Here is an 18,498-nt window from a genome sequence, read left to right on the forward strand (position 1 = left end):
TAATTGGCTTGATGACTTCTTGGTCCACTTTTATATAAAACAATTACTCTAGCTCGCTTAAGAGAACTGGGGAAAACCCCATTTTCAAAAGAAAGATTTATAAGCTTTGTCAATAAAGAAATAATTGAAGGAAACATGAACTTAACTACCATAGTTGGAATACAGTCAGGGCCAGACGACGAAGAACCCTTCAAGCTATTTACAATCCTGGCTACTTCAACATCAGAAGCCGAATATAACACCATCGATTTGAGACAAGGCGGACCAAGATAAGATTTGTAATCTGGTTGTGACTGTGAAAACCTGACTGAAGAATCAGTGGTTTTCCCAATATCGGCAAAATATGATGTAAATGCTTCTTGAACAGATGGAATACCCTCAACAACCACATCACCAACTACAAGACTTGGAGGGATAGAAGGAAATGGAGAAGAACGTTTGAGGATAGAATTGATCACTTGCCAGGCTTTTTGAATATCTTTCCCACAATCTTGTGTTTCCCAGAACTTATTGGAGTAACGAAGGAATTTAGCCTTACGGCATAAATAATTGAAAACATTCCTGCTGAGTTTGATTGCTGAAGACCTGCAACATTCAAAGATAGTTTTGCGGACTTAAAATCTTTCCAAAGATTATGTTTTCTTCTCCAACTCTTTAGAAGACCAGGGGTCATCCATGGGTTAAGAGGAATAGATCTTTTTGACCTTGAAGTAGAGGAGGAGAGAGCACATACGTCAAAAATAGACTCCTTTACGGACTCATAAAAGGAATCAAACTTAGAACAAAATTCATTATCCTCACCAAAAACGATTCCAGTCTTCTCATATAAATGGGATCGAAGTTGGGTCAACTCTTTCAGAACAAAACTAACAAAAGCTGAATTCAATGCTAGAATGCCCTTACCCAATGTTTTTTTATTGTTAACATGTGGGATTATATGACAAGGTTGTGAAATTTCTTTCACTACAACAGAATTCCGAACCGAATTAAGAGACGAAAAGATGTTATCAATTAAAGAGGCTGACGTATCAGTTACACGTGTTGGAATACAAGTTGTTGGAAGAACCCCAGCAGTGAGCATATCTGAGAAAACATCCATCGTAGTAGAGGAAGCCATGTCAATTAGATTTAAGCTAAGTCTCCCATTATTACAAGTTCACATGGACGTCTGCCTGTTAAATGCAAGACCTCAGCAAGGGCCTGAAGAAAAGAAGGGACGGATCCACTGGGAGATCTATAAACATTACCAATTATCAAAACCTTATTTTTTAAACCAATTTCAATAAACTGGGATTCAAAAAGCCCTTCGTCATTCCTTGACAGATCGCTTCGAACAGTATACGGAAAAATATCAGAAATATACATCGCTAGTCCACCCTTTGCCATCCTTCTGCGATTTAGTCTCTCCATTTTGTAACCGGGTATACCTAAAAATGTGGTAAAGCTTTCTAATTTAGTTAATTATTAATTGAGTAAAACTAAATATGACGCAAATATAACGTTTTGAAATGCCACTTTTTATTAAGGTAAGGAACATATCCTGATAAGTTCTTTTTAACGGTAAATTGAAAAAATACCACTTCCTAGCGATTAGGTGGGAAGGTGTGGTTGAGAAAATGTATAAAAGATACATTTTATAGGAAGGGAAAATCTTATACTAACTTTATGCCGGACTGACCTCTGGTACGTTGTTTTAGAAATACTTTGGAACTTTGTTTTATCATTGTAAGTGTCTAAGTATCTATTTATATATTATTGTTGTTTTTTTTGGGACTTGTGGTCTACTTGGGACAGCCAGTCCCAGTAGACAGAATATATCCGATTATATTATATGTTGAATGAATAAAAGTATTGTATTTTAGACAACCTCTCTACGATCTATTTTTAGCCTCTCGAACTATTTCAGCCAACCCTAGAGGCATTGTTATATCTCCTTTGAACAATTTTTAACAAAATTGTCATCGCACAATTTGAATCATATATGTTTTCTGAAAAGAGGGATAGTTGAGGGGAGGTGAGGCTAGTTGACCTCCATTGCTATAGACTCTTAAAAGGGAACCTCAAATGTCCCAGGGGCATAACTTACAACCCTCGCCCTTAGGCTCTTCTGATTTTGTATCAACCTCAAAGGCCTTGCTATATTATCTTTGGACTATTTTGAATGAGAGGCCTGTCTCCAAATATATATTGGATGCATCTCTGGAAAACACGACTTGCTTGTGTGTGGGGGGAGAGGGGGGGTAGCTGCGCTCTGATCACTTTTACTCTTAAAAAGGCACTAGAACTACTTATTACCAATCCAATGAGTCCCCTCTAAATCATCTACGACCACTCTTTCTATAAGAACCTTATAGGCCACAGGGCATAACTTACAAACGTTGCTCTGACAGCTGCAGGGGGGGGGGGGTCGTCCTTACAGAAATAATTTCCGAACCCTTCAACTACGATGAACAAAATTGCTATCTCCAAGTTTTTATTGGAGTTGTTAAGGGGAATGACGAGCGTAAAGGGGGGGGGGGTGCTGGTTGCTCTCAAATCGCTTTGACTCTTAATAAGGGCACTATAACTTCCGATTTCAATTCAAATGAGTCCCATCAGTAATTTATATGGCCGCCTATTCCATAAAACTTTATATGCCCTCCTGGTATAACTTACAACCTTATCCCCAGGGCGCTGGGGGGTTGTGTCAATCCTAGAGGCATTATTATACGTTATTTGAACTATTTTGAACAAAATCGATATCTCATAATTTCAATCTGATACGTTTCCAAAGGAACATTAAAAAAGAACATTTACAAAGGAACTTGAGGCTTAAAAAGGAACTAGAAATTCAAATTTTCAACAAAAAGAACCTCTTCTAAAGTTAAAGAACCATCCCTGCCATAAAAACCTTAAATGTCCCGCTTCTTATAACCCATGCCCTCAGACTCTGGTGGTTTGACTGAGTAACCTAACCTAACCTCCCACTCGGAACCCACTCGGAAGATTGCCTCTTTGTCTTGGGATCAAACTCAAAGATCCAGCATTCGTCACTTGTGATTACGTTATTCAAAAATTGGGGGTTTCTTTTACACATGTTAAAATTTTCTTGGCACACTTCCACTTGCTGCAATTTCTGGTCGTCAGTGAGCACTTTTGAACCATCTTTGCGCACACTTTGCCGCATGTTCAAATATACCGTCACAATATCATGAACGACAGATTTTCGTAAATTTAACATTTGGGCAATGAAACGAATACTTAGTCGACGGTCTGGGTTCAAAACTTTGCGCAGACGAGTCACATTGTTGGTTTTTGTTGAAGTCAAAGGTCTTCCAGCACGTTCTGCATCGGCGACGTCTTCCCAGCACTCCCAAAAGGCCTGGTGCCACCAAAACACTCCACTTCTTGCTAAAGCAAAATCTGAGTAAGCCTACTTAATCATACTAAATGTCTCTGTTGCAAATTTACCGAATTTCACACCTAATTTAATCGCGTACCTCTGCTCTAACGAACGCGACATTTTCGGCTTGCACCACTCACATAAAAAACGTCACGCAATAGTGCCTGTCCTGACTCTCCAGGTGCTGGGAGACAACTGCCCAGCAGCTCGTTTGCTTGTCAACTGGACATATTTTATGTCCAAAGGACATATTCCTGTGTGCCGGGACAAAATGACATAATAGGGCATGAAAAGGATATATTTTAGTAATTTGGGACATAAAAGGGATATGTTTTGCAAATTTATAAAATAAAATAGAATATTTCCCTGCTGAATACATATTTTTGTAAAAAGAAAAAAAAATAAACTTCACCAAATCAGTATTAAAACTACTTGTCTAGCACTGAATTTACTTAACTACTTATTTTCTACTTTTTTTTACAAACCTTACTATTTTTTGGAGTCGCTTGCTCTTTCCCGTAGACAAATATTTGCAAATACTCTTGAAATTCTTTACAAGTTTGTATTCTTTCATTTGTAAACGATTTTATTTCTCCTTGCTTTTACGCTAAAGTCAAGATAATAGGCAAGCAGGCACCTTCTTAGTTAACAATGGCATCCGGCTTCCAATAGTCAGGCAAAAAAATTTATCTATTTATCAAGTATTACTAACGGAAAATGAAAAGTTAGCAAAAGAAAAAATTAGATTCTTGATGTTCTGGAATCAATTTTGATATCAATAAATGTACCAAAAAAATTAGCTTATTGTGCTGATTACAAATATACAGTATTTTTTAAGCACAGTGTTACCCATTAGTGGGCTTGAGAATTTTTGCCAAATTTTCGAGAAAGGTGAAAAATACCCCTTAAAAGTCAAAGAATTTTAATGGAAATCACGACATCAGATTCAGCGTATCCGAGAACCTCAGTGTAGAGGTTCAAAGCTCCTATCCATAAAAAAGAAATTTTATAGTGTTTGCCAGAAGAAGCATCACGGATTCGTGTTTATTTGTTGTTGTTGCTTTTTCCAGGTGTGATAATATCGAACCAATGGTATTAGAATCTCGCAAGAGGGCTCATTCAACCGAAAACTAAAAGATCTAGTGTCCTTTTTAAGTGACCAAAAAATTGAAGGACAGCTAGCCCCCGTCCCACGTTTTTATTTCCTGAAAGTCGTCTGATCAAAATTTTGAGATAGCCATTTTGTTCAGTATTGTTGAAAGGTACAACAGATATGTTTTTGGAGATGACATGACCCCTCAGAACCACCAGAGAAAGGGCCGCGAGTTATGAAATTTGCCCAATGTTCACACATAGTATTTGTCATAGGGATATATACCGACATTTTTCAAGGGAGGAAGGATATCTACTGGGGGTGGATTTTCTATGGGGAGACTATCACATTGGGATGGAAACTTTTGGAGGTAAACTTTTCTAAGGATACTTTAAAATAGGAAAATTCGTCATGCTTCATGTACATTATGTTTGTTAGTTGTCGTTTTTCTTGTTATTCGTCCCATTGTACATGTAGAGACACTCTGAGGGAACTCTCAGGGCGAAGTTTTCAGCAGAGTTGGAATTCTCTTGGGATCTTTTTTTTGGGGGGGAGGGATTTTTAACGGGAGAAATTTCCATGGGGGAATTATCACCAGGAGAAATTCTCCGTGGAAAATTTCTGGGGGTTAAACTTTACAAGGGGGGAGGGATTTTCAAAACAGGGATATTCCTCAATGACCTTAAAAAGGATGCTAAATGAATACAAGTCTTTCTTCAAATAAAAGTATGGTAAGGGGTATTTTTCAGGCAGAATCGTAAGCAAAAATTTTCTGGGAAGGATTCGCAGCAGGGATGGAATTGTCCGGGGGTAATTTCCCGATGGAAGAATTTTAAATGGGAGGAACTTTATATAGAAGAATTTTTCGTCGGGAAATTTTCCACAGAGGGGATTGATTTCCTGGGATTATCTGAAAAATGATCAGATATAAATACAAAACTAGTTTCTTCTACCGAAAGTGAGGAGTGACATTAAAACTTAAAACGTACAGAAATTATTCCGTATATGACGGGGGCTACTCCCTCCTCAATACCCCCACTCTCTACGCAAATGTTTGACCTTTTGTCTACTTTTTTAAAGAACGATTCTTGAAACACAAGGGCCGTGCCACCCTTGGAGTAAGCCCCCCCCCCACCACCCGTGGTGGAGAGGGGTGAAGCCACCCCCCTCCACACACGCATTCTTTTCCCTAGATGCATCCAAAAGAAATTTTTAGACATAAATTTTGTTAAAAATGGTCCAAAGAACATACAACAATGCCCTTAGCGTTTACACAACCCATAAGAGCCATTGGACAAGAATTGTAAGTTATGCCCCAGGGGCATATAAGGTTTTATGGAATGGGTAATCGTATAAACTTCAGGTGGGGCTCATTTGATTGTAGTTTAGTGCCCTTTGTAAGAGTCAAGAGTGATTTGAAGGCACCCCCCCCCCCGTGCCTGTCAGTTCTGAAAACCAGCATCCAATCAGAATTTGTAGACATCCATTTTGTTCAGAATTGTTCAAAGGTCGAGTAATTATCCCTTTGTGGATGTCACCCCCTTATTGAAGGGCAACTCGGCTTACCTCGCGCCCGGCTTACGTTGCTTCGACCCCTGGATTGTACCTTATGACATGCGCAAGAAACACTCTGATTGGCAAAAAGCTACCAAAAAATGTGAAAATGCTGACCCTCATGCCGACCCTACCTGTCAAGCAGAACTCTTGTAGGAAGATGAGCCTTAATCTCCGACAATTAGTTTTTACTGTTTAAATGTTTTTATGACTTTTGTGCTTTAACACTAGTTCATTTTCTTATGGATGAACTAAATGAATCTTTTTGTTTTCATTATATTGGATGTTAATTGACCACTTTGAAAGAGGTTTACAAGTCGTAAGAAAAACTAGTTTTTGATATTTCAAAATGGACATATTATGGACATATTATAGATAAAATATGGATATAAGTTGGCTGAAAAGGACACATTTTTGGATGCTAAAGGGACATATTCAATGACCGAAAAGTTGGCAACCCTGTTTGCTAGCTAGGAAAACCCTCTACAAAATCCAGTCGGAGCACACACGCTCCAAAGTACAGTCGTGGAGAAAAAAAATTAGTCCTATTACTTTCCGGACAAACGCTGCATTAATTTTGAATTTTCAGGAAGTGATAAGGGAGATAATCAATTGACCAAAATGGCAATATGTGCATGCTACTACAACTATTGCTGCTTCAACTGCTACCAAAAGTAAATTACTACTACCTTCAGTAAAACTAATAGATCTGTAGTGAGTACCACTAAGGCTGAGGATATTGAAAAGAACATCTGAGGAACCGTTGAGGGGACATTTGAACTAAATCTAAACAAACTCTTTGTGTACAGATTGCTGATACGGGCATATCAGCAATAATTTCGGAACGGGTTACCATACCAAGAGGAAACTTCAGGGGCATCAGGAGTGGGATTTTCAGTTGACTAAAAGGCAAAATGTAACTGTTACTACTGTTATTAATACTGCTACTACTACTGTTACTACTAATAATTATAAAATATTAAGGTTACACGTATGAAGGTGAAAATTCAGCAGAATATCGAGGGGGAATTTGAACTAAAACAAAACGTGCTATGCACATGTAGATTGTCAAAAGGACTTATCTCAAGAATCTGTTTGGGTATAAAGTTGAATCTTGTGGAGAATACTTAAAGAGGAAGATCAATTCACACAAATGTAATATATGCTTGTCACTCCTAACACTAATACCGCTGCTACTTTTCTTATGCGACTACTGCTACTACGCCACTCCAACTACTACTTCAATCGCAACAACTTATAAATTTTAGAGTATTAGAGAGAAAAAGGCGTCAAAAGTGCACATTAACAGTATTTTTGGAACGGCTTAACGTGTCAAGATAAAACATCCGGGGCATCATGAAAGCGATGTTCAACTGACGAAAATGCAATATGCACATGCTACTACCGCTAAAAATACTGCTGCTACTACTGCAACTACTACTGCTAATACAACACTAACACTATAACTACTTTTACTACCACCAAAACTACTGTGACAACAGTACTATTAAGGCTAAGTCTAACAAGGTAAAATTTGGAGAAAATATTGATGGCAAATTCGAACTAATAATATAGACTATATATATTTAGATTGTCAAAATATCGTATCTTAATAATTGGTTTGTGCATTAAGTTGGAACTCTAAGAGAATACTTAAAGGAGGTGATCAATTGACAAGAAGGCAATATGTACACACTGCTAATACTATTACTGCTATTGCAAAGTTTACTAGTTCTACTACTACTATTACTATTGCTCCTATTACAACTTCTACCGCAACTCCTTGTAATGTTAATGGAACTAAGATGAAACTTTCAAAAAGTATACGACTATACAGATTAAAATGAACAAATCGACAATATCATAGCCATGGCTAATTGTATTAAGTTGAGTAGTTATTCTACTGCTGTGCCTACTATTACAATTAAGGCCAAGGGTATGAAGGTGAAATTTTCAGAGCATATTTCTGAAAATTTCTGTTGTACGGATGACAACCTGCCATCCTTATACAAGTTGTCAAAAGGGCATATCGACAAAATCTTAGGAACAGTTTCTTATGTGAAATCAAAACTTACAACGCTTGTTGTGGGGGATATTGAACTAGACAAAAAACAATATTTTCATCATAGTACTACTGTTTATACTCCTACAGCTACTCCTAATGCTACTATTATTATTACTGCTACTACTACTGCTACTACAGCTAATACTGTTGCATAAATACTGGTGCTACTACTACTTTTAATAAATCTATGGGTATTAAGGGGAAAATTTTGGGCAATATTGTAGCTGTGTTGTAATAAATCAAAATACACTATGCTCACATAGGTTGTCAAGAGGACATATCAGCAATGTTTCAGGACCGGATGATGGCTTAAGTTAAAAATTTCATTGTGCATTGAAGGGGATGTTGAAAAAAAAGGTACTATATGCATACTGCTACTAATGCAACTACTGCTGCTACAACTATTTCTACTGCTACTACTAACAACTCACCGCAGCACCAAGCCGCCTGAGGCCAAAAGCTACGCACGCTCCTCTTCCAGCCCAATCTATTCAAAGCCTCAATTTTTACTCCCTCCCAGGAAATTCCCATTTCCTTTAAATCTTTCTTTATGAGGTCCTCCCACTCCAGACAAGGACAACCTGCTTTCCGTTTAGCCCTAGACAGTTGGCCTAAAAGGACAATCTTCGGCAATCTGTCATCATTCATCCGCATTTCTCATCCTGGGGCCTCCCAACATCATGACTTCCCGGGAGGTAGTTACCCTTCCGAGATTTCAGCTTTAAATTAAACCGAGACACTACTACATGATGATCTTTACTTTTAACATCAATAACAGCACTCCTATATACCCTTTAATCTTATATTGATCCTACCAGTCTTCGGTTTACTATGACATAATTACTAAGGTTTGCTGTCATACCATCACGTGAATACCATGTTAACTTATGAGCCATTTTATGGACCAAACACCATGTGGGTTATAACTAGACTGTTATACCTAAAAAATTGCAAAAGTCCGTCTCCATTACTGTTCTCTTTTCTTACACCAAATTTACCTAGGCTAGGATAACATCTATTCCTATTTCTACCGACCTGGGCATTAAAATCTCCTAGTAAAAACACCCTATTTTTACCTGGGACCCTGTCTAATTTCTCCTGTAACTGTAACTGTAAGTAAATTCATCTGAGTCACTAGTATCTCCGTCAGTCGGTTCTACAGGGGCGTATACTACTATAACTGATACCCTGAACGTTTTAGTCATAAAATCAGCAATTAATATTCTATTATTAATACCTTCCCAGCCTCAACACGACCTAGCAGCTTCCTTATTCATCATGAGTCCTACTCCCTGTCTATGTACCCCATCCTTCCTGTCTGAGTAAACAAATTCCATATCCCCTAATTTCATGCTTCCTACCACTGGGATATGAATTTCTGAAACTCCTAATAAGTCCAGTTCGAATCGTTTGAATTTGTAAGTCAATATGTCGGTACGATAGTAATTTTTTAACGACGTAACATTCCAAGTTCCAATTTTCATGTTCTTTAAATTATTAGAATTATTTTGGCCTCAGGAAAAGCAATGATTCCGGATACAAGTGCAGGACGGGGATGACATATCTTCTCAATTCTACACCGAAGTGCTTAAGCCGGCTTAGAACCGGTTAGCAAGAAATCCCTGGGGCCTCCAGTATGAATTGAGGCTTTGTGCAATACTGGGCCCATCTTGGTCGCAACATGGTTTTCAGCACTTGGTGATGCTTTTCTATCAACAAGAGTCGAAATCCTGGACAGACAATCTCAAGCCTATTACCTCCAACTCGATATATATTCCTAAAATGCCTACAAATATTTATACTAAAAAATGCCTAAAAAACGCTTAAAAATATTTATACTACACGAACTAATGGTATTAAGGTTAAGCTTTCAAGGAATATTAACGCGGATGCTGAACTAAATCAAAATAAACTATGATCATGGAAATTGTAAACAGGGTGACAAAGCAATATCACATTAACGGCGTACATTATTAAGTTAGATCTTTCAGGGTAAGTTGTGAAAGATTTTGAACTAGTCAGAAGACACTATGTGTATACTTTTTGATACTACTTCTACGGTTACTGTGACTACTGACACTTAAGGGCATTAAGTTGAAACGTTTAGGGGGAGTTTCAATTAAGCAAAAAAACTATACGCATGCAAGCATTAAAAGGGTATATAAGTAATATCATAGGCAGCGCTGATCTATCATAGCAAGTAATATCATTGGTATTTTGAAGGAGCCAATTTGGTTGGAAATTCAAAGTTATGTAACCTTTTTAAGAGTAAAAAGTGATTGGAGGGCAATCTGCCCTCCTCTTTAGCTCATAATTTTCCAAACACTTCCAATTAAAATTTAAGATGTATATATTGTTCACCAAAGTTCAACGGTCTTGTAACTGTATTTCTTGGACTATTACGTAGGTCAACCCTCAAAAGTTATGCAATTTGCACATTATGTTTAAAATCTAAATATTGCCTTAAGATTAAATCAAAATGCACTGTGTTAATGCTAATTCCCAGTAAGGCATCTCAGCAATATCCCAAGAAGGACTGAAGGTGCTATGTTCCAACTTTTGGGGCTACTTTTATTAGTACTTGTGGTCTTAGAATTTAACCTAATCAAAATAGTGTAAGTGTATCCAATCTGTCAAAGTGTGTAGACAGATTTTGCGAATAGCATCAAGTTTTCTATTTCAGGTCGACTAGAGGAGGTATGAAACTAAATTAAACACTACTGTTTGTTTCCGAACTTTAAAAAGGGTGTATGGTGTTAAAAATTGCTGAAAATTTTTTCCAGCATACAAATTGCAGGCCAAACTATAAAGTCTTAAAACACGAAACGATTTAACTATTATTTTGTTTTTCCCTCAAAAGACTATTTCAATATAAAACAAAAAAAATTAATAACAAAACAAGTTTTTCAAGGAATAGTAAAGAGCTTCTTTAAACCAAAAATGAGCAAAAATAAAATCAAATAATCTACCAAGCGTAAAACTACCCCAAGTACGCTACGGTAAATAAATGAAACCCAAACCAAACAGTACAATAAACAAACGAGTCAAACTCAAAATGAGCAGAAATTAACATGAGTAGGGCTCAAAACCCCTATGCCATCCCAAGGCCAGAACATAGTTCGCACATTACTGGAAAAATTTAAATATTATTTTTTTAAAACTTTAATAAATCAAGCATTTTTAACAAAATATTTTTTGTTAAAAATAATTTTGATAAATATCAGTATATGTATATTAAACTGACCAGGCACATTCATTTGTATTTTTTTCAGTGAAGTGCAAATTATGTTCTGGCCTTAAAAAGGTATAGGGGTTTTGAGCTCTACTCATGTTAATTTCTGCTCGTTTTGAGTTTGACTCTGTTAATTATTGTAATTTCTGTAGGTTTTTGGTTTCATTTATTTATCAATGCTGACTTGTTGTAGTTTTACGCTTGGTACATTATTTGATTCTATTTTTTCTATTTTTTATTTAATGGTGTTCTTTATTTTTCGTTGAAAAGCTTATTTTATGGAAAAAGTTTTTTTAATTAAGAGTACTTTTAAAAAAAGCTTTTTATTGTTCTAATTAAATGACTCTTGGGTTTCAGAGTCGTTCTTAAGGAACTGTGACAAAATTCGAACTTAAGCGGAAAGAGAGGCGCTGAGAATGGGGACAAATCTCCTCATATACGCAAAAAATTCTGTTCGTTTTAAGTTTTAATGTTAATCGTTTCTTTCAGTTGAATTTTTTTTTCTTTTTAATTTAAGTTCTGTTTTTTTTTAAATAGTACCAGGAAATCTGGCTCCACCTTAACGGAAAAATTCTCCCTCCCATGGAAATATCCTCTAGACAATTCAATCCTGGTGAAAATTCACCCTTAACATCGCTATGCTTAAAATTGAGTCGGCAAAGAGAAAGCAAGATCAATAAAAATAATTTCCTATAGTAATTAGGGAAAGTTTCCTCTTTGTAAAATTTCCCCTGAAAAATTCACCCACTAGAAACTTCCCTCCCCATAGAGAACTCTCCCCGAAGAAAATCTCCCAGCAGAAAATTAAGCCCCTACCCGAAAAATTTTTGCATACTTTCGAGCAACGAATGCTGTGCTTAAACTACGGACAAAACTTATAACTTAAAGAACTTTCCTCTGGGGTTTTAGGGGATCATGCTCTCTCAAAAGGCAAAGTTATTGGGCCTATGAACTATTCTGAACAAAATTGCAACCTCGACATTTTGATCCAACAGTGTCGGGAAAAGGGTGTGGACGGGGACCTAGTCACCCTTTAATCTTTTTGGTCACTCAAAAAGGGCACTAGAAGTTTTAATTTGCGTTTGAATGAGCCATATATTGATACTCTAGGACCACTGGGTTGATACAAATACCTTGGGAAAAAACAAATAAAGACGCATCCATGATGTTTCTTCTCGACAAAAAATGCAAAATTCTACATTTTTAGAAATAGAAGCAGAAAGCCTCTACAGAAGGGTTATCCAGTACTGCTGAATCTGTTTATGTTATTTTCATTATGAATCTTTAACTTTTAGGGAGAGTTTCCCCCTTTCATTTTAAATCAGGTAAAATTTGTAAGGCTCTTAGGCTTTGATGATTAGCACTAAACTAAATGAAATTTATATATTTGGAACTAGCATTATAAGCAGATCGTTTTGATATATTTATTGGTATCAAAGTACCGCTGTTTAGAGTTTCGGTTACTGTTGAGCCGTGTCACTCAAGCTGTTGCAGCACTTATAAGGAACCTAACGCTCACGATTATACATCAGATCTTTTTATGATTTAATTGTTAATAAACACAATTGATAAGATATTCCTATGTGCCACTTTATGAAAATATCTGTTTCCTTCTATTAGTAAAAGAAAAAAAAATCATAGATTTGCATCAGTTTACAGTTCTCATCTTTTACTATTAACTTCTCTGTCGAAAAATGAATCTTAAAGTTGGCTAACAGTCTTATAGATCAAATATAATAATAACCTTGGATATTGGCATTTTAGTAATCCAACTCTTAGAGTCACAAATTTGATGAATATAATAAAATGACTTTATACTGGAATAGAAAATTACACTCAGAGTAACAACTTTATATTTCAGGTCAAAAAGGACTAATTGCAAGAGGAGAGGTGCATCTTGGATCAGCTGGAAATTGGGCATTTGGTATACCGGAAAAATATAGAGATGTCGTGTATCCTCACCTATATGACGAGGTAGTATTTATGGCACCCCCTGCAATTCGAAAGCCATATTGGTATGCATTTGTCTCACCTTTTCACTATACATTGTGGGCTGCTATTGCATTTTGCATATTTGTTGGTGGTTTCGTTAATTGGACGATTGCCAAACTATGCTTTTTAAATACTCATCGCTGGCAAAACATGGGTTTTTCAGCTCTGTACAATTTCGGAGCTATTGTTGCAACCACCATGCCAACCGATCATTCTCCTGCTCCAGCAAGACTGTTTAATCTATCAAGGCTTTTAGCCTACTTTTTCTTAACTGCTGCTTTTACTTCATCTATAATTAGCTACTTATCTGTACCCCTAACAGAGGAACCCATAAACTCCATAAAACAGGTTGCTGATTCGCAACTGAGTCTTACGGGAATTGCAGATTATTACAATTATTTTAAAGACTCTGTTGATCCATATATGGACAAAATTATGCAAGGATACAACATAAGAGATGAAACTTTTGACGCCTACGAGTATGTCAATTCTCGAGTAGGGGTATCTATAGACAGCAAAAGGATACTGAAATACTACACTGATGTTATATATAAAGACCGATTGAACAATCCTACAATTCATATTGTAAAAGAAAATATAGCAGTGGCCCAAAATGTCGCAGTAGCTCCAAAAAATTCGATTTACACAGATGCCTTCTCGAATATTTCTGTTCGTCTTTTTGGAACTGGGCTGCATCAGTACTGGACAAGAGAAGCTACTCTTGTAGCTAAAAAGAAATATGAAAAAATTGAGCCTGATCTCTATGAGAAAAAGAGATTCGACTTACAAAGCTACCAGGCACCGTTTATAGTCTGGAGTATAATGTTAACGGTCGCTATTACAGTTTTTATTTGTGAAAGAATTGCATTTAACCAAGGCAAAAATTCCTGAAATATTGACTATAGCTGTAGTCAAATTAGTGACAAACAAACCTCACAAATGCAGAAGCATTCGAGTCTTTCTTTTCGCTGTATTTTATTTTGATCCTTCAAGTGAAAAAAAGCTTCAGATTCACAAGTAGCACTGTCTCGTGTTTTCGTTGGATATAAGTTTATTATAATTAGTTGCAAATGCGCCTCTTTGAGGCAAAAAAATCTGTAGCCCCCTTTTTGCTTGTATTTTTGCTTAGTTCTGTTGACAAGAAACAAACACTTAAGATGTAAAAATAAAAAAATCTAAATCTTATTAACTTTTGCGTAAACAATTAGTGACAACAAAGGAGTTGAAAAAATATTTATTTAGGGCATTAAGTTAAAATTTCCGGGACTTCTACTATTAATGCTCTACTGCTACCACTTCCACAACTGAACAAAATCAAAATGGTTGAAGTGCATCCGGATTGTCAAAATGGTATAGATATAATTTTGAGAACAGAATTGCGCATGGAATTTTGAATTTCAGAGAAAGTTTGGAGTGGTAAAAACAAATAAAAAGGTACTATGTGTATATAGATCTTAAAGGGGAATATGTGCAATATCCGTATAACAGCTAGGGGTGGCACGTCTGAACCCTCAGAGCATGTTATTTGGGATCTTAAACTAAATAAATATATAAAAAAAAACACTTTATGCATCCAAGTTTGTCATCAGGACGTATTTGTGATATTTCTGGAACAGCTAAAGGTATTATATTGAAAATTTATTGGTATCTTGAAGGGAGTTAATTTAATATGGTTGTTAAAAAAGATTATCACTAATATCTCTGGAATGGTTAACGGCAATAAGGTGAAACTTTCAGGGAATGTTTGGATGGATGCTGAACTAGATGAAAAAACACTATGTGAATTCATGTTGTCGAAAGGGTGCATCAGCAATGTCTCAGTAAAGGTTAGGATAGGACTAAGTGAAGGAAACTTGCAGGGCCAATGCTTTTGCATCTACTACTAGTTATGCTACTACCATATTGCTCCTTCGGAAACTGTTTACGGTGAATGTTAGTGACTTCAACTACTTGCTCTTGCAAGCGCCCGTGACTATTTGGGACTGCGACTTCGTGCAACTGGGAATACTTGTGACTCAGATTACTTGTGACTCTGAATACTTGTAACTGCAACTCTAAGTACTTGTGACTACGACTACTTTTGATCGTGACAACTTGGAACCGCAGTTATGGCCACATATGAATGCAACAGCTTCTTGTGTCAGCAGCCACTTCCGACTGCGGCTGTTTATACTTGTGAATGTGACTGTTAATACTCGATACAGTTACTTAGAATACTTAGAATACAATGACTTGAATACTGCAAATACTTGTGCCTGGAAAAACTTGGAGCTTTGGCAGCGATTACAAGCGAATTACAAGTCTAAAATACGTTTCCCCCTTGTGTAAAAATTGACAATAATTTCTGCTTGTTTTAAGTTTTGCTTGAGCTTTCAGTTTAATTTTGATTCGTTTTGAAATTTACAAATTTTATGAGTGTTTATAGCTCACTAAAACACAATATAAAATCTCCTTAAACACTGAAATGAGTATAAGATAGATCTAATTGAGTAAAACATATACCTTAAATTAAAACAACAAACTATCGTCCAAAAAAAGACTAATCTGTCTATATAAATATCACAGAAGACAAACATAGTATAATAGAATTTTATTTCAAAATTCCTATCACAGAATGGTTATATATATATAACCATTTTTGGTTATATATTATATATATATATATATTATATATATATATATATATATATATATATATATATATATATATATATATATATATATATATATATACATATATATATATATATATATATATATATATATATATATATATATATATATATATATATATATATATATATATATATATATATATATATATATATATATATATATATATATATATATATATATATATATATATCATGGCCGTATCCAGGGGGGGGGTTACCCGGTTTGAACCCCCCCCCCCCCGAAATTTTTTGACCGACTCGAAAATAAGCCGAAAATTAGTAAAACCTAGGTAAAAATCAGTAAAATTAGTCGAAAACTGAGTCAAAAATTAGTAAACCCCCCCCCCCCCTGAACAAAAATCCTGGATACGACCCTGTATATTATATATATATATATATATATATATATATATATATATATATATATATATATATATATATATATATATATATATATATATATATATATATATATATATATATATATATATATATATATATATATATATATATATATATATATATATATATATATATATATATAGGGAGGACAACTGTGGCAAGGCGTAAGATCCAGATCGATGGACAACGGCCTCTGCAAAGGGCGGCCTCGACCTTTACGGGGTACCTGCAAGACTGGGGACCTTGCGGTCAACTCTATTCCCACTTGAGGAGTGGCGCTCTTCGAGGAAATTATGGCCTAGTAAACGAAATAGCATTCGCACTGAATTCTGACTAATGGATAATTCTTCTGGGATTGGTATGTTTTGATGGGCGTCTTTGGGCTGAAAAACCTCTCCCTAGCTAATTTATCTATTACGGGTTGCCTCCCCGTAGTAGTGTAATATTTGTAGGCATGAATGTATTATGAGTCAGATGTAATAGGTTTGAGATTGTCTGTGCAGAATTTCGAATCTTGTTGATAGAAGAGCACCGCCAAGTGCTGAAAACCATGTTGTGACCAAGATGGGTCCAGGATTGCAGAAAGCCTCCATTCATGGAGGTCCCAGGGACTTCTTGCTGTCCGGTTCTAAGCCGGCTTAAGCACTTCGGTGTAGACTTGAGAAGATATGTGATCCCCGTCCTGCACTGGTATCCGGGATCATTGCTTTTCCTGAGGCGATAAAAATTTCAATGATTTAAAGAACATGAAAATTTGAACTTGGAATGCTATGACGTTAAAAAAAGACAGTCGTACCGACATTTTGACTAAAGATTTTACATGATTCAAACTTGACTTGTTTTGAGTTTCAAAAAATCACATCCCAGTGGTAAGAAGTATGAAATTAGTTGATGCAAAATGTGTTTACTCAGACAGGAAGGATGGGGTACATAGACAGGGAGTAGGGCTCATGATGAATAAGGAAGCTGCTAATTCTTGTTTAGGCTGTGAAGGTATTAATAATAGAATACTAATTGCTCATTTTATGACTAGAAAGTTCAGGGTATCAGTTATAGTAGTATACGCCCCTGTAGAACCAACTGATGGAGATACTAGTGACTCTGATGAATTTTACTTACAGTTACAGGAGCAAATAGACAAGGTCCCAGGTAGAAATATGATGTTATTACTGGGAGATTTTAACGCCCAGGTTGGTAGAAATAAGGATAGATGGTATCCCAGTTTAGGTAAATTTGGTGTAGGAAAAGAAAACAGTAATGGATACAGACTTTTGCAATTTTGTAGGTATAACAATCTAGTTATAACCAATACGGTGTTTGGTCATAAAATGGCTCATAAGCTAACCTGTTATTCACGTGATGGTAAGACAGCAAACCTTATTGATTATGTTATAGTTAATCAAAGACTGGCAGGATCAATACAAAATACTAGGGTATATAGGAGTGCTGTTATTGATGTTAAAAGTAAAGATCACCATTTAGTAGTGTCAACGGTTAATTTAAAGCTGAAATATCGGAAGGGTAATTTGCTCCCGGGAAGTTATGATGTTAGTAGACTCCAGGATGAGAATTTGAGAGAAACTTTCCAGGAACAATTAAATACTAAACTTGGGAGTTTAAAATTTGATAATGTGAAAGATGATTGGAATAATTTTAGAAAAATAATTTGTGAAGTTGCTGAAGATGTATTAGGGAAGAAAGCTAGAACTGCAGCTAAGAATATTAGTGAAAAAGCTTTATGTTTAATAGAAAGAAGAAAGGACTTGTACAAGAATTATCTGAGTGATAGATGTGATAGATTATCTGAGAGAAAGTGGAGAAAGCATTGAAATATTAACTAAGGAGGTGTGAAGTGGAGGCCATGGATAAAATTGCCGAGGATTTAGAAGATGCAGCTAGACGGCATAATAGTAAAATATTGTACTGGCACGTTAACAAATTGAGAGGTAGTAGTCAATCGGACTTGTCCCAGTTAAAGATAGGAATGGGGTGGCAATTAGCGATAAGGAAAAAGCTAAAGCGAGATGGGCCGAACATTCTGAGAACTTGCTTAATCGAGATAGCGTTGCAGGAAAAAATATAGAGGAAAATGAAAAAGTCTAT

General features: G+C 35.9%; 1 protein-coding gene across 1 annotated transcript in view; it reads left to right on the forward strand.

Annotated features, from left to right (window-relative positions):
* Nucleotides 1-14,487, forward strand: part of LOC148952696 (uncharacterized) — a 45,873-nt gene extending 31,386 nt beyond the window's left edge. Inside the window, exon 2 of the mRNA XM_089087360.1 lies at nt 13,188-14,487. Within this exon, the coding sequence (XP_088943486.1) occupies nt 13,310-14,209 (900 nt within the window). The 5' untranslated portion in view covers nt 13,188-13,309 and the 3' untranslated portion in view covers nt 14,210-14,487. The remainder of the gene's footprint in view (nt 1-13,187) is intronic.
* The last annotated feature ends 4,011 nt before the right edge of the window (nt 14,488-18,498 follow it).

This window comes from Artemia sp. Qi Xiang Cuo, chromosome 4, assembly GCF_049724085.1.
Source record: "Artemia sp. Qi Xiang Cuo chromosome 4, ASM4972408v1, whole genome shotgun sequence".
NCBI lineage: Eukaryota > Metazoa > Arthropoda > Branchiopoda > Anostraca > Artemiidae > Artemia > Artemia sp. Qi Xiang Cuo.